This window comes from Ipomoea triloba, chromosome 7 (genome assembly GCF_003576645.1).
Source record: "Ipomoea triloba cultivar NCNSP0323 chromosome 7, ASM357664v1".
Lineage (NCBI taxonomy): Eukaryota > Viridiplantae > Streptophyta > Magnoliopsida > Solanales > Convolvulaceae > Ipomoea > Ipomoea triloba.
In genome coordinates, this window is record NC_044922.1 from 2,064,847 (window position 1) to 2,087,493 (window position 22,647).

The window sequence follows — 22,647 nt, forward strand, 5'->3', positions numbered from 1 at the left end:
TTGTGAATCTAAGATAATTATGTGATTTGAAAGGCAGATACAATATGCACCACAACTTTACATACACCAAAGGGCATCTTCCATCCATTATAGTAAACAAAATACTCCCAAGAATGGAGTACTTTTTACAACCCCCAAAAAAAAAAAAAAATACAAAGAAATATGACTTTGGCCACTTTCTTTGAGCTTTCAAGAAACTTGGCCACTTCACCACCCACCATTGACTTACAGGTAGAAAAACCTTTCAAAGCACAAAAGAAGCAGAAAGGTCAAAACTTCACACACACTACAAGAACATGTTCACCCTCTTCTTCTGAATAACCAGAAAAACCGGCAGTCACTACCCGAGGCCTAATCTGAATAACGAGGAAACCCGCAGTCATTACCCGAGGCCCGAGGGTGTTAACTCTTTTCGTTTGCCCGGAGGGAGAAGAACATGTTCACATTAACCACTAAAACTCAAGCCAAAAGAGAAAAGGGTATTAGCTAGACTAGACTGAATGGTACATATTGGTTGAGATGTGAGCATTTGATGGGGATATTTCTGTACTTTTCGTCGACTTTCACGGGCAATTCGAGTTCCTCCCGGGGCCTCCAAAGTAGAAGAAATGGCCCCAATCCCCATTGCTGCCTGTCTGGACATCATAGCAGTTGGACTGCTCTGTGAAGGTGCCAAGGCCTTTGGGGGATTTAAGGTTGTTTGAGCTGTCAACTACTTGTATGTTCCTAAAATAACCCGCCTTCCCGAACCCTTCCTCGGGGAAATGCCCACTCCCCATTTGCGTGTTGGTGTGCTTCCCGTCTGGCTGCGAGTTCACCACCTCCCCGCCCCACTCTATCATCGACGCGCTGTCTGCCAAGTACGAGAACAAGAACGAGGGCCAGTAGCCAAGAACGTAGTCGTTCCCAAACTGCATCCACCAGTTCCCTTCTTTCGGATCCTACATTGTTAAAGAAACGCGGTTTCATCAAAGTGGAAGTGTGATTTTCAATGGCTTTTAAGGGTTTCAGACACTAAAGACACAAATAATGATTCAGAAGTGCAGTAAAAGTGTAAAACCACTTTCTGCATCTCGGTTATTTGGTTAAATAAACATTCTGATCTGCTAAGGTATTTCAACTAATCTACAGACTTTTTAAGGATTCCAGGGTGGTTATGACTTATGATTCACAGTGCAGTAAATACAGTCACATTTGATTAAATCAACAGTCTGCCTATAAGGTAATTGCAACTATTTTACTGAACTCTAGAGAATGTAAATCTTCGTTTTTTTTACCTTCCAGATAAGAATACTGATATCGTACTGTGAATTTCTGTAGGCAGACACGGGAGATATGCTTGCCCCCATTGCAATTTCACTGTTGACTTGAATGAAGCCCGAGCACAGAAGGTTGTAGCAGCCCGTGGCCTGATATGCATCGCTCTGCAAGAGGTTTTAAGAGCCATTAGTACAATTTTATCAATGGTAAAACAATTGAAGTAAACAAAAATTACTCGTGCCAGTAAATCGGTTTACTTACAGTCCAGTAAGTGAACAGCCGCGTGTTGTTGTCACCATACAGGTCCGGGCTGACCTGAGATTGGAACAGTTGTGTCGTTAGGCTCAAAATAAAGAAGCTAATAATTCAATGTTTGGTGCGGTTAATTTTAAAATTATAAGGTTGGCGGGTAATATTATACCTGCCATCCTGCTTCAATGCTGTTAAGATCTTGGCCAAAAGAACCACCTAGTATCCAGATTTGGGACAAGCTGAATTCGTTTGTACGCTGTATTTTGGGCTCCCAAACGTTGATCGTGGCCTTTGCTCCATAGTACCTCTCACCCTCGACATAAGCTATTGCGTGCTGGCCATCCAAAAAACCGACCAAAATTAGAACAACCACCCAAGCTCAACAACACCACAAGCGAATCACAGAACATGTTCAGTACTATGAACAATACTATATATTGTTGCAGCAAGTCAGTTGTCACAACACCACAAGTGAATCACAAAACATGTTTAGTACTATGAACATACTATATTGTTGCAACAAGTCAGTTGTCACACATACACAAGTAAACAACACCGACACAAGTGAATCACAAAACACGTTCAATACTATGTGTTGGGCAAAGGGTGGTGAAAGGCCAAGTCCAGCACCAGGTGGCTAGGAGATTGTCGTGTGGGGGCCTGAAGTGCCAAATCCAGCACCCTCCCTCTTGAAAATGTGGTTGTATAAGTAAATAAAGTTGCGCATTCGCTACTAGCTATAGCTCTACCGTTAAGACTGGCATGTGCTGGGAGAATTGTTGGGCGGAGGCCCGTGAAAGATCAAGTCTAGCACTATATGGCTAGGGCCTAGGAAGCACCAGCCAATAAAGTTACATCTTCGCTACTAGCTATAACTTTTAACTTTTAACATAACGGTAACGCTTGATACTAAAACTAAGAATATACACTACATTAGTTGCAAAACTACCTGATGGCCACTTTCATTGACAAGGTCAGGATCTGTGCCCCTGGGCTTAGCAATGCTCTTATGCTTCTTCTTCCCATACTTCTTCACAGAGCTTGCCCTCAACACATCCTCTCTCTTTGTTCTCCTCACAGGAATGGTGTCCTCAGGGCACTTCCCATTCATATGCCACAACTGATGGATAGGGTTTGTTCTTTCTTTAGTCCCCACAGACTCTTTCTCCACATCAAACACCCCTTCTGGGTGGTAGTTTGGCCTCATCTAACCATTTTCAGAGAACAAAACACCAGCACAACTATCAGAAACTCAGAATAATGGAATGAACAACCAAGAATGCAAGAATGAAGCTAAAATGAGAGGTGAATGAACCTGGATTTTGTGGTCTTTGAGGAATGGGTGATCAAAAGCTGGCTGCTTGGAGATGTGTACACAGTCAATGATGTCTCCATCTGGGCTCTGTCCATTATTACAACCAAATTAAAAAAGTTTAAATTTTTGCTAAGCTCTATCCATTTTCTTTAGAAAAATGGTAAAAATAGAAGAAACAAAATATTAGTAGAACCAAAATACATATGGTTAAAAGAAAGTCTGAAAGTATTCTTTAACCAAAACAAAAACAAAGCAGAACTTTTTTCAACTCAAAATGAGATTAAAGCAAGAAAATAATACCTGAATGCTTTTGACAGGAGCTTTGTTTAGTCTCTTGAGGTGCTTATGAACCTGAAGCTCCTGCCGGGATTCCGCCGGCGGCCGGCCGGCGCAAGATAGAGAGATGAGACCACCGCAGAAATACAGCAAGAACAAAGCTATTCCCACTGCATTCCACTGCCCACCGCTAAAATGCGCAGCACCCACCATTAAACACTCCCCTGAGTTTCGAACTACAAAAAAATCAAGGCAAATAAACACTCCCTCAAGCTCAACTAAGGCACTATGAAACTTCCCGGCGCAGTTTAAAGCTCAGCACGGCGCACTCTGTCGTCAGTCAGCTCCACAGATTAAAGCTGCAAGGGGTATTATCCTGCGCACCCCACTGCTTATCCTACGCACCCGCGACCACCTCAAATCAAGAAAGAACAAAGCACAAATTAACGTTTCTCACTTTCTCATGGGAATGAGAGTGAAGAAGTGATAATATCAGACGTCTCTCTCTCTCTCTCTCTATCTCTCCTCTATAGTTCAACTTTTCTGGTTCTTCGAAAAATCCAATAAAAATGCAGAGATGTGTCTGTCTCTTTCTCTTTCTATAATCAGACGTTTCTCTCTCTCTCTCTCTCTTTTTAATTTTTTTGTTAAATATTCTTTATGGATTAGCTTTTGAACACGAGGGAAGGGTAGAAAAGGAAGGAGAAAAAAGGGTAGACTCTGAGGCGACAGCGGAGGAGTGGAGAAAAATAGAAAATGGAATCCTCTCCACTTGATCTCTTTGTATCTTGGCGTGGGCCCACATTGAGTGACGTGTATTTCCCGTTTTGCCCCTTGGGTTTTCAAACTTTCCTACCGTTCCTCGTTTTTGGTAAGTCTTCTTTTCAGCACGTAAATAATTGGCGCTATTTTTATTTTTTTTTTTGGTGGAGACATAAGTGGTCTAGGTGCACCATATGAGTATATGACTCTCAATTCACTCTTTGCGATTCAGTAGATTGAGAAAGTAATTATAAACAAATACAATATTATAACATAATCAGTAGCACTAAAAAAAATTAATCTCAAGATATGTCTCAATTAACCTATAACATTTTTGTTATATTTTATCACGAAACTCATCATGCCTCGTAAGTTAATAAAAGTGATAAACTTTACAATGTGTTTCAACTAATCTACAACATCTTTGTTATAATTTATCACGTAGCTCATCATGCTAACTATCTATATGTATTTTTTTCTTTAATAATTACAAACTTTTGTTGGGGTACGATATTCGATATCCCGCCACTGTAAAACTAATTTAAATTCAGCTCAATCACACTTGTAAACTTTAACTTTTACAAAAAGGGTACACTAACCTATAATTGTATTAGCTATGCATTTATCAATTACTTAAAACTAATAAGTATTACCAGTTATTACATTTATACGAGTTAAAAGAATTAATTCCAGCAGAGGTCTATTGTCTTTAATAGCAATTTTAAATTTAGTCTCAAACTATTGTTTTCGTCATTTAACACCTAGACTATCATATTTTGGACAATTTTGAACCTTCCAATGAATTTTTAAGTGAAATATAATTTTAGGCAAGAGTATTTTCCATCTTTTCAGTTTTTATTTTATTATTTTCCGAATGAGTTAATTATAGCGGAGATCCCTTGTTTTTGTGTCATTTCCATCATTTCCAAATTTAGTCCTAGACAATTGTTTTTGTCCTTTGACACTCCAAACTATCGTATTTTGGATACCTTTAGTCATTCTAATTATTTTTTCCAGTGGAACTCTATTAAAAAATATATTTTTTTCCCAATGAAAATGAATAAACTTCTTTCTTATTTTCCTTTTATTTTCTCTACAGTTATAATAGATGATTCATAGAGTCCTGAACTAAAACAATAGCAGTGAATAACATTTAAGTTTAGAGTTTAAAATTTATATAAATACTTCCAAAAAATTTATAATATAAATTGAAGTCATTATGAAAGTTCAAGTTTTTTATTCAATAAATAGGCGTTTACTGGCAAGGCAATGTGAATGAATGATTGAATAAAATAAAAAATGACCTGTAATAATTTGACCAGTAAAAGTATTCCAAGCAATTATATTGTTAGTTGTTAGTTAAGACCAAGATTCCACATGTAATTATAGTTAGTTAACACCAAAGATTCAACATGTAATTATAGTTAGTTAAGACCAAGATTCAACATGTAATTATAGTTCGTTAAGAACAAGATTCGACATTTTATTATTATCAGTTCAGATTCATCAAACCAACCAAGTTCAATGTTCTTAAAGAAACTAATTTAAGAGTTCGAAAGGGGTAACCGAGTATGTAAAACATGATTTTCGTATTAGTCAAATATTCTAATCAGATTGTAGTCAAATATACTGAGGGTGTGTTTGGTTCTCATAATGGAATCAGAATCAGAACTGAAATTAAATCAAATGCTTTGTAATGATAATGAATTTTTAAAACATTTATTCTCATTATAGGGTCATACGTAACCAAACATTTATTCCCATTAAAGAACTAATCCAATCAACATAATATAATGACATCCAGAATACTAATAAAATTGAATGATACTCATTTTTAATTCGGAAATGAAGTTTTTAATTGAAGGGTAATCAGATCTCATAATTGTGTTTTAAAAAGCTGTCAACCAAACACCAACTATATATGATTTTGATGATTATCATTCCTGATGTGTAAACCTATCAACCAAACACACTGAGTATATATATTATTTTACTACAAGCCAATGTCAAAATTAGTAAAGATTCAAGTTCCTAAAAAAGAATATTTTGAAATAATAAGGTTGTTCATTTTATAATCTGGACAGACTTGTAACATACTTAAACGACAAGGTTTGCCAAACAATTTGACAAAAAAATAGGATTAGAAGAACAAGGGGGGCATAGAGCTCTGAACTGTACCCAAAATATTGTATTTTAATTATGTATGATTGTGAGCTGTGATTTTACGAAGTCCTAAGTTGTTGGACTACCTCACTACCTTGGTCAAATTTTAAATCTTTAGCTCAAAAAAATAATTAAGTAGATAGAACATGATTAACGTACTAAAAAATCGTGAGTTTAATTTTTATTAATATTTTCCCGATTAAACTTTTCACACAAAATTTTTATAGTATAGTTTACTTTTTTGAATAGTTCGCAAGCTATTACACAGGAACAAGGTTTACCAAAAACACAGTAAGAGGAGATTTTTTTTTTCCCTTAATAAATGGTAAAGTCTTTTCGACACCAAAAGAATAGTTATTACATTCACTGTAAAAGGTTGTCGGAAGGCATCACTATTTACTATGGAGCAGTCGTATTCAACATAATTGGTTGGTTTCTTCAATTTTTTTTGTTACACTTGTTTGAGACTCGTCTCACGGATCAGATTGGGTTAATATAACAATTTAAAAGTCAAATGATCATGTGTGATTAATTTAAAATTTTAAGATTAAACGTGACAAAATTACTATATTCGGAGGAACACATATGAATGTTAACTCTAATCTAAAAAAAATTTGTTCAAAAAAAAAAAGAACTCTAATCTAAAAAATGTTAATTACTCCGTAATTGACTATTCAAACTATTCCGAAGCAATTTCTTCAACTTTTTACTCCCGTAATTACCCTTTGACCAGTAAAATCTCCCGTCCGTGAGACTGCATGTGGTCATCATTAACGTCTGGGCTAACGGCGTCAGCGCCCGCGGCCATACACGTGCACGTCCGTCGGCCGGACGCCAGTCACGAGGAATCTCTGGCGATGCAAAATCTTAGGGCAAATAAATGAAGCAAAGGAGAATCCTATGGATGAGTCAGCACGGGACATTATTTGGATTTTTGGGGCCCCACTCCTTGTACTTTCTACCCTGGTGGTTAACATCTACGGAATACGGATTTTCAACAAAAATATGATGGGATGTTTAGTAAATATTAGCGGTTTGCTGATTAAGCTAGTGAGTTTAACTAGTTGATATCATTAATTGATTGTAGAAAGATGTTTGGTAAATTAGTTATTTTATGAGTAATATTGATTTTGTTACAATGCTGTATCAGTTCATAATTACTTTCTCAACTTACTGAAACACAAAGAGTCAATATCGTCTACATTGAGACTCGAACCACCCCTTCAAGGGTAAATTAGTTATTAGTTGATAGTTTATTACATACAAAATGAATTTTTCAAGTTGTACATTGTGTTTTGTTAGAGGTATAGGGCTGGTGAGGGGAGATGCTGAGATGTATCATTCTCCTCCTCGTTCTGTATTCCCGGCTACATTGTCATCTCTACTCGTAATGCGTATGTATGGCCGTATATATTAAGGTGTATACGGACATGAATACATGTATATACGAAATATGTACACACTACTAGTGGCTAGAGAGAGGAAATGAGGGCTCTCTAGGGTTGTCATCTTTTGGTCATGTCACTCATGGAGCTGTGGGGCTAAATGGTATTTTGCCAGAGCTGCATGGGCCATTTATTGTCTTAGATAATATTGATATGGGGACATGTTTCCATGCAGTAGTGTAGGTCCATGCTACATTTTCAACTCAGAGGTTTATTACAATTTTGACTATAAATGTTACTAGTACAATAATACAATATAATTTTTTATTTTAATATATATATATATATATATATATATATATATATATATATCAATTACATTATTCATATTCTTTTTTCCTCCTCAACCAAGGGATGCTAGTCGGAGCAATGAGCTAGGACTATTTTGCCTATACTATATTTTAGACTATATAATAATTATGAAAGTTGAAGACTCAACTTTTATAAAGGATACATTAAATTATGGTAAAGAAGTCTAAATTAAGCTTAACTTTATTCTAAGTAAAAGTTCAATTGCATGACTCGTACTAATTATTAAATATAAATTAGTCTCGTAGTGATTGAGATATCATATGTATGCAGAATTTTACAATGCCATGTGATTTAAAAGTTATATATTGTGTTTTGCTAGAGGTATACAGGGGAAAATAGTACAATTTGTAAAGTACAAAGTACAATTTTACAAAGCACATGACATTTTCATCCATTGCACTAAAATTTCTCATTTTACCTTGAAACAATTACAAATACTTAATTATCATTAATTTATCCATTGTACATTATATTACTGATAAATTAAAGTGTTATATAAACCATATAAATAATGTATGGTATCACTTTCTGAAAAGATGGTAAATTATTTGAGGAAAAGGAATTTTAAAGAGTAAAGAAAAGCATATAATTTTAGCAAAAAGTCTTCTTTCATGCTTATAATAATTGAAATATTTGTAACAAAGTGAATAATGATTTTTCTTTTGGGGGGTTCAAACTTTTTGCCCCACAAATGCATTATCTGCTTGTAAAGCAAATAGAACAACCATATATTTAGCCGTTAGTTAATGCGTTGATGAGTAATAGCATGGGATACAATGTAAAATTTATTTATACTTCTAGAAGGGAATATGATCGAATAATTGAAACATTATTTTCGTATCAAAAGGTCATTAATTCAATTTTTGCTAATACTATTTCGGTCGAGCCCGTCCCATAGAGTCTTCACAATATAATTTACTAGCCTCTTCAATATAGTTTGCAGGCTATTACACTGGAAAAAAATATACTCATCGCACAGGCCTATGTAGGGATTGTGAGTTTCTTTCAAACAAATATTATTTATAGGTTATTTACATTTTATTATTTGCTACTCATGTTCTTTGCTACTCAAGTTTTGTTATATATATCTTGTTCAATTGACGAGATTAGATTAAAGTTATTAATAATTTTCAAAATTATAAGAAAATAACCACACACAAAAAAAAAAAAAAAAAAGTTAAAGTGACCCATAAATAGTACATATGAAATTTATGTTCATCTCTCTTCAATAAATGCAATCTTTTGATTTATAGAACAACATAAAGAAAGTGAACTAGGAAAGTTTGCATTCAAGTAATTTTACAAAGGAAAATGACCAAGATTTATGGTCGAATTGTATCAGTCTATAGTTTTCAAAATGTTATGAGTTTAATTTCTGATTTTTTATATGTACAAATATAATAAAATAAAATTTTATAAGAAAAATAGTATACAAATTTTTTATATTAAATAACTGTTGTATTATTGTTTTGAGTGATTAGGGAAATTCTCAACCACTACTTAATATTGTGTGTTGAGTTAAACATCGCTCATATATGCATTAGTTAATGACTCTTACTTTGTATTTTTTGATTATTTGTATATTATTTGAGGCTTTGAGCAACTCTATTATAAATTAATTAAATAAATTGCATTAAATGATAACATATTTAATATAAAAAATTTAATACACAGAATTAATCATTGTAAAGTATCATTTGTGGATCAATGTGTCCCATTGAAAAGTTTAGCTAGGTTGTGAGAATTGGATTCTAAGAAGTCAAACAATTTCAACTTTATTCTTTCAACTACTATCAAGTATTGAATTGGTTATCTGGACTAAAAATGACACATTTATAAAATTAAATATAAAATCCATCTAATTACTTTGAAGTTAACCTCACTCTCCTTCCCTCCCCTCCAAAAATAATAAATCAATCAATAGCTAAGAAATTTGTTGGGCGGAGGTTCGAAGAGAACCCAACGTCCTGCCATTGAAACATGGTGTTGATTGCAATGCAAGTATAATGAATAAAAATTGTGTATTTGCTACTATTTATAACTTTTGGGTAATGGTAAGTGATGGATACCCTCGAGTAGGGTACCCAGTCTGAAGCGCCCCGCTACCAGGAGCCTGCAACTCGACCGCCTTGACCGGTAGATGGACCGGGTATGGTATCCTACCGATCCACTTGGTGTAGGCAGTCTGATTGTGGTGCCCGACCGAGTGCGGCACTTAGAGTCGGTGAAGTAAGATTCATTAAGGACCTTTCTCAGATTTGGTGGTGTACTTTCCTATTCTATATTATGCAACAGTTATGGCGGTTCTGGCAATTTAGGCAACCTTCCTAAGTTTGATTTTTTAAGTTTTTCGTGCTTTCCTTTCAAAGGCTCATTATTCTTGTATAGATACCCCATGTGGTCACATTGTAATTGGGTCTAATTTTTATGCAAGAGCAATTACTCTATCCCGTTGCTTTTTACTACTTTATAATATTTTTCTTTATTTTACGATTGTGTTGGCATGCTGTTGGGCTACCTCGTGACCGTAAAATCAACGGTAATCATTTGATTTTGAAAAATAATATTAGAGCATATCACATATTTAAACTACATTAAAAATGAAAAAGATTGGAATAATATTGTAATTTAACCTTCACGTTTCATAACTTATGGAAATCATTACATAGTAACAAAAAATGTTTATTGCATGTTATTTGTTTCCTATCACGTAGTAACAAAAAATGATTATTGTGCCGTTTGTCATTTATTTGTTATCACAGTAACAAAAAAATACGGAGTAATAATTAATGCACCGTTTGTCATTTGTTTCTTATCGCATAGTGACAAAAATGTTTAATGCACTGCCATTTATTTCTTATCACATAATAACAAAAGTGTTTGTTGCACGTTGTTCGTTTCTTGTGTATCTTCAAATGCATGACTTTTTATCTAAATTAATATCATTTAAAAAAAACACACAAAAAAGGAAAGGTAAGGTTCTAATTGCCGGTAAAAATAAAAGTTTTGAGGTTGTACTAGGTGCAAGAGGGACAATGTTTCTATTGCATCCGATAGAAATCTATAAACTTTAAACATTTATTTTTATTCTTATTTGTTGATAACATGGATTTCTCAACTTCACCAGATTATATCATAAATTTACACCAAAGCTCATGATGAAGGAGATAAATTTTAAGTTGCCAAGTGATTCTAGATTCTCTCACCGCATGTACACTTATGCACACAAGAGGTTATCACCATCACTGATTGGCCAAAATCACTCAACGACTCCCCAGTTTTCCAATGTGGTTCAAATATCCACTTTACTGCTAAAAGCAATACTAAATGTCGAATGGACAACGAACCACTTGAGCTACTCGCACTACTACAGAAAACACCTTTAACGTCGGTTTTTTAGCACTTTTAACGTCGGTTAAAAATCGACGTTGATCTGGCCGATGTTGTATATAAATGATACGGCGTCGGTTGTAAAAACCGACGCCGTATGTATTTTTTATTTTTTAAAATAAATAAACGACATCGGTTTTTTGAAAAAACCGACGTCGTTTATTTAAAAAAAAATTAAAAAATAATAAACGACGTCGGTTAATATGAAATAACCGACGTCGTTTATTATTATTTTTAAATATTAAAAATATTTTACGAATCTGCCTAAAACCTGTACAGTATATTTCCAATTCACACATAAGTTTCAGAACCTGTGTAACAAATTAACATTTATAATTCACTATTGATCAAACTAATAAAGTTCTCAATTAATCAAAGCTAATAAACATCACAACTTATCAAACTAATAAAGTATACTACAATAACTAATAAAAGATTTGAATATTCAACATAAATCTCACAATTCAATAACACTAATAAACAACAAGTATTTAACATAAATCTCACCGGATGCAATATATAAAGCCAAAGTATAAATGAACATAGACCACGGTGTGACTAATCACCGGATGCAATATATAAAGTCAAAACATAAATAAACATAGACCACGGTGTGGCAAATCACCGGATGCAATATATAAAGCCAAAACATAAATGAACATAGACCACGGTGTGGCTAATCACCGGATGCAATATATAAAGCCAAAGCATAAATAAAAATAGGAAAAAATCTTACCTCACCACAGAGTTATCCACGTCCGTAAACAAATCTCGAATCTAACTAATTACCTACAAGTATTATTTGTAAATTAGTATAGTAAATTGATATTATTTTATAAAAATACTATTCTAAACAATCTCAAAATAATTTACAATTTATTAAAATACTAAAATACAATAAACATTATTAATTTAAACAACATTAACAATAATTCCTAAATATCAAAGTATATTAACATTCATTTCATAAATTTCGAAATTATTAATTTATAAGCCCTAAAATACATTATAATTTCTACAATTCCAAATATATTATAAATAATTCCTAAAGTACACAAAAATTTCTTAAAATTCATAATTATTAATTTTTAAGCCCTAAAATACATTATAATTCTTAAAATTCGAAATATATTATAAATAATTTCTAAAGTACACAACAATTTCTTAAAATTCAAAATTATTAATTTATAAAGCCTAAAATACACAATAATTTCATAAAATTCAAAATTATTAATTTATAAGCCCTAAAATACAATATAATTTCTAAAATTCGAAATATACTATAAATAATTCCTAAAATAGACAATAATTTCTTAAAATCCGAAATTATTAATTTATAAGCCCTAATATGCATTATAATTCCTAAAATAGACAATAATTTCTTAAAATCCGAAATTATTAATTTATAAGCCCTAATATGCATTATTATTCCTAAAATGGACAATAATTTCTTAAAATCCGAAATTATTAATTTATAAGCCCTAATATGCATTATTATTCCTAAAATATATAACAATTTCTAAAATTCATAATGTATCAAAAAATAATTCGAAATTCGAAAAAAAAAAAAAAAAAAAAACGAAGCTTACCGCCGGCGGAGTCACGGGCAGGGGCGGTGGCTGGTAGCGGCAGCTGGGCGGTGGCTGGGCGGGCCGGCAGTGGCTGGGCGGGGAGGCGGTGGCCGTGCGGGGCGGCGTTGGCGAAGGGCGGTCGCTTGTGCAGTGGCGAGGCTCGGTGGAGGTGCGGTGGGCGGTGCAGCTGCGGCGGTGGAGGAGCGGCGGTGGAGGTGCGTCGGCCGGTGGCTGTGCGAGGATGGAAGTCCGGCCGGTGGCTGCGGTCCTTAGTCGAAGAAGAAGAACGAAAAGTGATAGAAAGAAAAACGCAGATCTGAAAATCTGCTGTGCGAACGGTACTTTATAAAAGCTCTACGGCGTCGGTTGTAGCTACAACCGACGCCGTTTGTTTTTTTTAAAAAAAAAAAAACGACGTCGGTTCTTTAGAAGAACCGACCTCGTTTTATATTTTAAAAAAATAAAAAAAAAAATAAAATATGTACGACGTCGGTTTGAAACAAACCGACGTCGTACATAACAATACGACGTCGGTTCTTTAGAATAATCGACGTCGTATAGTTATCGTAATTTTTTAAAAATTATTTAACGTCGGTTGTTTAGTAAAACCGACGTCGTAAATATTTGACGTCGGTTTTTTAAAAAACCAACGTTATTTAGGCGACGTTAAATGTGTTTTCTGTAGTAGTGTCGTCAAGGCTAACATTCACTTCTTGAGTTCTTGTTGTATATGGTGTAATCAAAAGCTTAGAATTGTGAGAATTAATATATTACTTCCAAATATAAAAAAATTTGCCAAAATCTAAGATATTTTACTTCTACCATTTAAATACACAAAATTCAATATAGAAAATCAAAGGAGAATGAATACATGGTTACAAGTGAGTCAAGTTACTCTGAGCTAATTGAGCTCGATTCAATAAATATTTAAATTTTACTCATCTATTATTGAGTTGAGTTTAAGCTTGAGTAACGAATTGAGTCGAATTTGAATATTTGAATATTGTATTTAAGAATTCACGAATTTAACTGAGTGTGTGTATTATAAATGGTCATAATTGAAATATAATATTATGTTGTAATAAAATTGGGTTATAAAATGTTTATTATTATAATTTTTGTGTGAAAGTAAAAAAAAAAAAAAGATTATATTCATGGTGAGCTCGAACAAAGTTTGATTGAGTCAAGGTCAATTGAAATAAAGTTTATCTAATTCCAACACTTAATTTTTATTTTTTTTGAATCAATCCGAATTTTGACACTCAGATTATACGTTACGAAATATAAGCTTTAAAAAGTACTACCTATTACATTTACTTAAGAATGAAGAATAAATAAGGTTTGGTATGGTGTACTACTATGCATAGTTTGAATTTTGAAATGGACAAAAGGTCAATCATTTAGGCATTGACATTGCATCCGTGCACAATATTTAATGTTAGGTGTTAATAAAAAGTCACCATATCGGTTAAGAGTTTTTGGTGTTAAGAGTGTTAGGTGTTATATGGTGTTAGACTTTTTGAGATTTTTACTGTGTTAATTGAGATGCTGATATTGACACTATTGAGTATAGTAAAAAATGATATTTGAAGATGGTGGACAAGTAAATGTAGCATTATTCTTTTACTTGAAGGTTACGAGTTCAATTTTTACAACACATTCTCGATCAGGTCCATCGCACATTAGGCTCTGTGTCAATACAAAGAGAGAAGGGGAAAAACAATTTTATAAAGTACAAAACAAAATTACAAGAATGTTAAGTGCAGCACAACAATTTTCTATAAAATTTTATATTTGTCACATATGAAATGGTGGGGCCACCAATGGAACATATCGCTCCAGTGAATGGTGGGTCTCTATGTATGTCATTCCAAATTTTATTTATATATCAGATCTTCAAACTTCGCCAAATTATATCCTAAACTTATAAGTTTATACTGTACACTTTTACGCACAAAAAATCTAATATAAACCCAAACTCCTATGATTGAGATACAAATTGAACCCGCAGAGGCTTCTCATCAACTAGAAACTCCCATATTTCCTTAAACACACTTTTTAGGCAAATCATATATATTGGACTAGAGTTTACCTTGGTTCAAAATTAATATTCAGATTTTTTATCTACAATTGATCATTTCTGTACTTGTAGGCTTGTAGTTATCATATTATGTGTCCGTAATTATCAAATTATTTATTTACAAATTTTTATATTAAAGTTCACAATACAATATGAACTATGGTCTATAGTGTAACAATTGCACTTTTTGTTAGCACTAATTTTAGTTCAAATTAGCAAATGTTCTTCATTTTTAATAGAGCCCACCAGCCCAAGCATTTCCTTTAGGTTTGAGCTTAACAAGTTCAAGGCCCACAGTATGGCCCAAACATGAAATGAACTAAACAGTGTTATTACAGTATCCTTTCTCAAAGATTTACCAAAAAAAAAAAGTATCCTTTCTCAAAGTATTTGGAGCCCAACGTGGCCCAGTCCATTCACATTTGGACTTGACTAGGGTTATTTTTGTCATTTCACTATGCAAATTTCGAAACTCATCAGTTTCGTGTTGGAAAATACCCGTTGAACTCTCATGACATAACAAGAATGTAGTAGTGACATGTTAAAAAGGTTACGCTTTAGTTCGATGTCAGTTTGTATTGAGTGATTTTCGTATCTTTGTTTTATCTGTTATATTTTGTTTTCAGACTTTAGTTAAATGAATCTTCCCTTTTTTTAAAAAAAAAAAGTTGTGTTTCCGTTCAAATTGATGTAATTTTATAAGATGTAATCCTGTCAGTTGAAATTTTCTTTAAGACTATTACTATAAAACACTATTCTGATGATCAAATAGGTCATCAGTTCAATTTTTACCAACATTTATCCGGTTGAACATGTCACGCATAATTTTTCTAGTGTGATTTATTTTTCATGTCATTCTGTGTGATTTGTGCACTATTACACAATAATAGAATTTACTCCGTGCGTAATTTTAAGTAGTGTTTGTGGGTTTTTTTTGTAACAAAAAAAAAAAATGCCATTTAAAGATTGAAATATCAAAATTTTGATGCTTTGGTGGAGAGGACAAAAAGATAGGAGACAGGAATCAAGAACAGACGACCTAGGACCCAAGTACTTCTGCGTCACTCCTTTTTGTTCACCACCTTCTTGAGGAAACAAATGTTATTAAATGCATATATAACAGGTTTTTTCTTTTTCTTTTAATAATAAACAACCACCACATAAGTTAGTGATATGAGACTTAAGTGGATCACAAGAAAAATCTTTAGAGAAATTGAGGAAACTGATCGAGCTATCTGTAATTTTTTGTTCAAACTTTTGGCATGGGATTGTCTCTATACTAAATTGAAATATGTGTTCTATCTCAACTAAAAATCTAAGTTGATAGTTAGATTGCACATTTACGTTTATATATTGTATATACTCAATAGTCTTGAACTAATTTTGGTTGGTCACAAAGTTGTAAACATTAATCGGTTTAGAACTAGTTGGGACTAAAATAGGCCTAATCCACCGTTCATGGAATTGAAATTCTACAGCAAATGACAACTTTGTCATTATTATTATGTTGTAAATAAATATATGTCGAAATTATTATAGGTATTATATTATGATGATACCTATTCATCTTTTTTAGTATTGTAGTTATACTGAAACTCTTGATGTATATATTGATTTTAAGGATGAATAAAAGACGATTAATGATTCTTTCTGTATTTTGTATCTTTCTATGTACTCTATTGTATTTTTGAGTTGTAAATTATGAGAGGATTTATCCGTTTTCACAACATTTTATTATTATTATTATTTTGAAAAATTAGGAGGTAAATTTTAAAAATAAAATAAAATAAAAAGTACAGCATTATCTACATGACTATAGCATTTATATTGTATATTACCAAAAAGAAAACTTTAAAAAGGAAATGAAATAAAGTAAACAAAAAGAAAAAAAATCAAAGATATGAATCATTGCATTAAACTCTAACAAATTTTATATATAGTTTTGTGTATATAACAACGAATTTAAAAGAGTTATTCTTGAATGGAACTAATTGAGATTCACTTAGATTATATATTTATTCAAATACTATTATGGTAATTTTACTTGCGATATTATGTTCACAGATTGTGCAATTCCTATAGATAATATGATTACATTCTAAAAGGTAATATGAAATTGTGATAATATAACATTATCTGCAAGATTGTGGCATTGGGGAGTTATATAATATTATCTTAAATTTCTCTACAAATTAATATAATATATACATTATAAATGTCACATAATGAATATTTAAAAGTATGTTAGAATACCTAATTAAATATAGTTAATCACTTTACTTTTCATGTTACTTCATTATTTATTTATTTATTATTTATTATTATTATTATTATTATTATTTATTGTTTGCTTTTGCAATAGTTAACAAATGACACATGAAAAATCTTAGTCGGGACGGGTGACGTGGAACAGGGTGGGAACGGAAAATGGGGAGAGATTTTGGGGACGAGGTCCCCCGTCCCGCCCAGTCCCGTTGCCATCCCTAAATCAACCAATATATAGGCACCCTTTCTCAACCTGTCACACACACTCCTCGAGTCAAGGCAAAAGACATATTAACTTAGTAACCACAAGATTAAAAGTTCGACTCTCTAACAACAGATCAGCTACGAGCAATTCAGGTTAGTTTACTTCATTGTGATCCTCTGCCGACTACTCCTAAAATCATAAGGCAAATTTATAACGTGCACACTCTCGTGTTCTCGTGGAGTGATTGCGAGTTTCAATAGTACTCAAAAAAAAAATAATTGTAAATTCTCTCTAGTCACCTAAAAAGCAAAATACTCGTAAAACATTGTGTGTGGTAGTTCCACCAACCAGTTTAACCAATTTTTTTTTTAAAGATTTTTTTTTCTTTGAGAATTTCACCTAAAACACACAACTAATTCCAGAAGGAAAATTACAACAACCAAAACGAAAAGACAAAAACAAGAAGATAATAATATATAATATACAGTACAGAGACCAATTCAAAAGGGTTTTCATATAATCATCATATAATAATAAAACTTTACAAGAAAAACCACCATTGATCGGAGACTCAACCGGAGCTCGACGAGTCCTCATCGTCGTCGTCGTCGTCGTAGTACTCTAGGCCAGCATAAGGCCGCCCGTAGTCGCTATCGTCGTCATCGGAAGAGGTGTAAGCGTAAGTAATACCGTAATATGGCGTCGGCGGCGAGAAGCAGAGGAAATCCCAGAGGTGCATAGCCATACGGCCCAGCTCTCGGGCGGGGAAACAGAGGACCAGATCCAATAACTGCTCGCCGGGGATGTGTTCCGGCAAGCACGCCACGCGCTGCCAAATCTCGGCGGAAACCGTCGCCACTGACACCAAAAATGCGCCGCTGAACGGCATTTCTCGCCGCCTCTCTCTTCTCCTTCCTGAAACTACTGCTCGTTGCTGCGAGTTTTGTAGATTTGGCTGGATTTTTCCGTCGCTTTTGCGGTCTGCGTTGAATTTTTTCTCTCAGACATTTCGTCGAACACGTTGTGTGCCGTGCCAGGTTCTGTCTTCCATGTTTGCCTGGTTGACCGAGAGAAGAAGGGTAGTAAAGTAGTCGAGCAAATATTAAATTGAAAAGAAATTTCGTTACGCAGTTGCGCTAACTTTTTTAGTAGATGGTAATTATGACTGACATGTGGAATTTATTTATTTCTATAAATAAATGCGAATTAAATAATCAGTTAGAACTACTTTACCAAATCAAATTTTTATCATTAAAATTAAAAAATTATTAATGCAATTTTTTTTTTAATTTTTTCAAGTTAAAAAAGGAAGTAAACAAAATAAAAACCTGAGATATGAATTTTGAGGTTGTGCAAGTAAAAATATATTTAACTTGAAATTGATTAAAAGTATCTTAAACTTGATGATGGCTATTTGGTTTCTATCAAACTTATGTGATAAAAGACGCTTGATAGCTGGCAAGAAGTTGTTAAGATTTTTATAAATTCATGCCACGTTCTTATAAATGTAACGTCTTACATTTTTTAGTATAAAAGTTCTATTTGATCATTTTGCTTAAAAAGAACACGTTGATTATTTATTTGTCCAATTGGTGTGTTTATTAACCGAGTAAATTTTTTATTTTTTAGAAAATTGAAAGTTTTGAAAAATTATAGCAGGAAAAAATTGTCAATAAACATATTTTTAAAATTATTAAATACTCTATAAACATAATTCTACAAGAAAAGAAAAAGTTATCACGAAAGAAGTGGCTAAGTCGGTGGTGCATAATTCAACTAATACATAAAGATATTATTGCCAATACCCTCTCGAACATATAAGAATACAACAGAACAAATACCTTGTACCTAGTCATGATAGCATTACTATATATACAATATCCTTTCACTAGCTTTCATATGCATTGTTCTTTTACTTGTGGATCTATTTTTGGTAGTTTTCTTGGCTAAAGATGGATGCTTTTGCTTCTGCAATGCACATTGCCTCCTCTCATCATCTGTCATCTTTTTTGAGTGACTAGGAAACCCAGAATCACTACCTGAGCATGTGCACTTGGTAAATCCCGTCTTGTGATCATAGCCGGCAAAAAACTATAAGGATGTAAACTAGCTTAAGTTGCCCATAGCTGACCGGCTCAAAGTCAACAAGTCACTCCCACAGAGAGTTAAACTAACAGTTTGCAATGCAGATCTAACTATTGCTTTCAGACAGACATCCTACTGAAAATGCTCCTGTTCTGAGTTGGTGTTCTTTGGAGGCGCTGGCTGGAATCTGTGGGTTCTTTGGGGATGAAAAAGCCAGTGAGGAACAGGATAAAGACTGATAAAAACAGACCAAAAGGGAACCCAATCAGCATTCCTTCCCACACAAACCATACATTCATGGTCTCAGGTTCTTCTGGACTTGAAGGTGGCAAGTCCTGTGGACATGGCACCTGAATTTGGAACCCACAGAGTCCACTGTTGTTGGCATATGCTGGATCAGTGAAGGTGTCCATCTGTCCACCTGCTGGGATTTTACCGGTGAGGCGATTGTTGCTGACATCCAGAGTGCCCAGTGCTTGCAGCTTCACAAAAGATTGTGGGATTGAGCCTGAGATGGTGTTGTGGGACAAGTCTAAGCTCTCGATGCTCTCGAGATCACCAAAACTCGAGGGGATTGTCCCAGACAGGCTGTTGAAGGACATGTTCAGCATCTTCAAGCCTTTAAGGTTGCCTAAAGATGGCGGGATTTTGACTGAAAATCTGTTGCTTGACAAGTCCAACCAAGAATAGATATCACTGGCAGCGCCTGATGAAATCCCTTGGATCGTTCTCTTCCAGATCACGTTCAAGTCTGTGTACTCAATCTTGAAAGTGAACAAGTCCAACAGCGATGAAAATGTCGTTGGTGTGTTGATCATTCCCATCAGATTCCCTACCTCCTGTGGGATTTTTCCAGTGAAGCTGTTGTCTGACAAGTCCAAGATTTGGAGTTTTTCCATTCTGGACAGGCCGGTTGGTACTGAGCCCCGGAGGAGATTGTTTCTCAGATTTAGACTGCGAAGAGACGACATTTGGGTGATGAATTCGGGGAGTTCTCCACTGATCTTGTTGTCATGGAGATCGAGATGTTCAAGCATGCTCATATTAGTCAAATTTCTGGGCAATGATCCAGAAAATCTATTGTTTCCCAAGGCAAGAATCCTGGTTTCTTGAGGAAAGCTTAGAGGGATTTCTCCTGAAAGATCATTAGAGGATAAATCCACATATGCAAGTAAGCCACTGGGATCAAAAACTGGGAATGTATCACCAGAAAATCTGTTTTTCGATAAGTCCAACAACAGCAAACGATAAATGTTCGAGAGGGAAACAGGGATTGTCCCCGAAAACTGGTTGTTACCCAAAATGAGTAACATAATGGCAGTAGCATTTCCAATATTGTCTGGGAGCTTTCCTGAGAATCTGTTTCTTGAAAGGTCAAGAATAGATAAACTTCTGGAATTGAATAGCTGAGGAGGAAGAGAACCTGTGAAATCGTTTTCTGACAGAATGATACTCCCGACCTCCATCTCTGCAAGCCATTGTGGGAATGTTCCACTGAGGTTGTTCCTGCTCAAATCCATGTAACCCAAAGTTTTCTGTGTCGAAATCCAATCTGGGATTTCTCCCTCGAGGCCACAGGATTGAAGAGAGAGCTGCAATAACTTGCACTCGGGCACTATCCTGGCATTGTTATTCCATTTCAGTGAATTCCCACCGAGAAACAAATCCTGCAGAGACTTGATGCCGAATAACCAGGATGGAACTTCTCCTGTGAGATTGTTGTTTTCGAGCCGAAGAGTCTGGAGCCTGCTCAAGTTGTGTATTGATGATGGGATTATGCCGGTAAACTTGTTCTTGCTCAAGGCTAGAGTTGTCAGATTGGACAAGCTTCCAATCTTGGCTGGAATTTCGTCTGTCATATGGTTTTCCCTCAAGTCTAATACTTGCAGCTCCTTTAAATTGAGTATTGACACTGGAATTGCACCAGAAACCTTATTGTTTCTGAGAGACAATATCTGCAACTTTTTAAGGTTTCCAATCTCCATGCTGATGTTTCCGCCAAGGAGATTATCATCGAGCTTCAGTGCCTGCAGGTTTCCAAGACTTCCAATCTCGGGACTCAACTCCCCGGTTAACTGATTACCGCTCAAGTCAAGATATTGCAGGTACCTGAAGTGAAAGATCTGTGGAGGAATAGAGCCACTGAAGTTGTTCTGCATCAGGTCAAGGTGAACCAAATTGGTCAGATTTCCCAATGCCTTGCCTGGAATTTCTCCCTGTATTTGGTTGGAGGACAAGTCTAGCAGCATCAAGGATCTTATACTGCAAAGGGGTGTCAAAACCGCAGCGTTTACCACCACCCCGGGCTCCTCAGATGGCGTTGTGGCCACAAGAGAATCGAGATGGAGACCCGTGACAGTTCTTGAATTTCCGCGGGGCTTGCATATGACCCTCTCCCAACTGCAGCAATCAGACGTGGAATTCCACGTCTCTAATCCATAAACAAAGATTTCGTTTGAAGAGGACGAGTTCACACTTTTAAGGAAGGCGGATTTGAACTCGAGAAGGAATCCCTGTTGATCATCAGGACAACATAAAGAAGCAAAGAAATTCAAGAAAACAACTAGCACTAGCAGGTATTGTTTGGCCATTGCTTAGTGTTTGTTGGACATCAAACACTCCATAGCCTGTGCAAAGTAGCACCATTCTTATTGGAATCATTCTTGATGTGAAATGTAGTAAAAAACTATTACCATTGTGATCATAGCAGTTATTCTTATTAGAATCACTAAAAAAGAATATTATCATTGTGACCAAAACAGATAAAGCCAAGTCAATGAATTGTATCTTTTCTTATAAGAACTAAACAGGATTTGGTTTTAGTGGTTGACTAGTGGGTGAGTCTATCAGTCTATGTCAATAAGCTATGACGGTCTGTCCTTTCTTTTTGTTCTGAGAAAATAATGTCTGGGGAAATCATGGGAAAGTTAATGTCTTGTCAACAGCAAAGTTTGACTAAGTTTTTGTTGGACAGAAGGTTCCAAAAACTAATCACTGCAATTTCTATATATTTTCCCCTCTGCTCTTGTTTGTAGTTAAGGGTGTTTGGTTCAAGCAATGTTTTTGAAATAATGTAACATTCTCGGGAATCTCTAATAGTAATTCAGATACGAATTTCACATCATCAAATGTATCAAATTAAGAGTGACAGAGATAACATTCTCGGGAATCTCTGACAATAATTTTGACATTAAATTCATATACGAATTAAACATCATCAAATGTATCAAATTAAGAGTGACAGAGAAGTAAAGAACATTGAGGGA

At 34.5% G+C, this 22,647-nt stretch overlaps 3 protein-coding genes across 3 annotated transcripts; all 3 read right to left on the bottom strand.

The window, feature by feature from the left end:
* On the bottom strand, positions 1-3,701 carry LOC116026023. Its single transcript, XM_031267463.1, has 7 exons — positions 3,128-3,701; positions 2,828-2,914; positions 2,462-2,719; positions 1,682-1,846; positions 1,522-1,575; positions 1,278-1,424; positions 1-941 (listed from the first exon to the last, which is right to left on the bottom strand). Exons 1-7 carry the CDS (start codon positions 3,314-3,316, stop codon positions 564-566), a joined length of 1,278 nt encoding a protein of 425 aa, XP_031123323.1. The 5' UTR covers positions 3,317-3,701; the 3' UTR covers positions 1-563.
* A 14,042-nt stretch (positions 3,702-17,743) lies between these two features.
* On the bottom strand, positions 17,744-18,409 carry LOC116025867. Its single transcript, XM_031267237.1, has one exon. The coding sequence runs from the start codon at positions 18,183-18,185 to the stop codon at positions 17,868-17,870; it is 318 nt and encodes a 105-aa protein (XP_031123097.1). The 5' UTR covers positions 18,186-18,409; the 3' UTR covers positions 17,744-17,867.
* Positions 18,410-19,064: 655 nt separating this feature from the next.
* Positions 19,065-22,551, bottom strand: LOC116025574 (receptor-like protein 46). Its single transcript, XM_031266845.1, has one exon. The coding sequence runs from the start codon at positions 21,970-21,972 to the stop codon at positions 19,501-19,503; it is 2,472 nt and encodes an 823-aa protein (XP_031122705.1). The 5' UTR covers positions 21,973-22,551; the 3' UTR covers positions 19,065-19,500.
* Between the last annotated feature and the right edge of the window lie 96 nt (positions 22,552-22,647).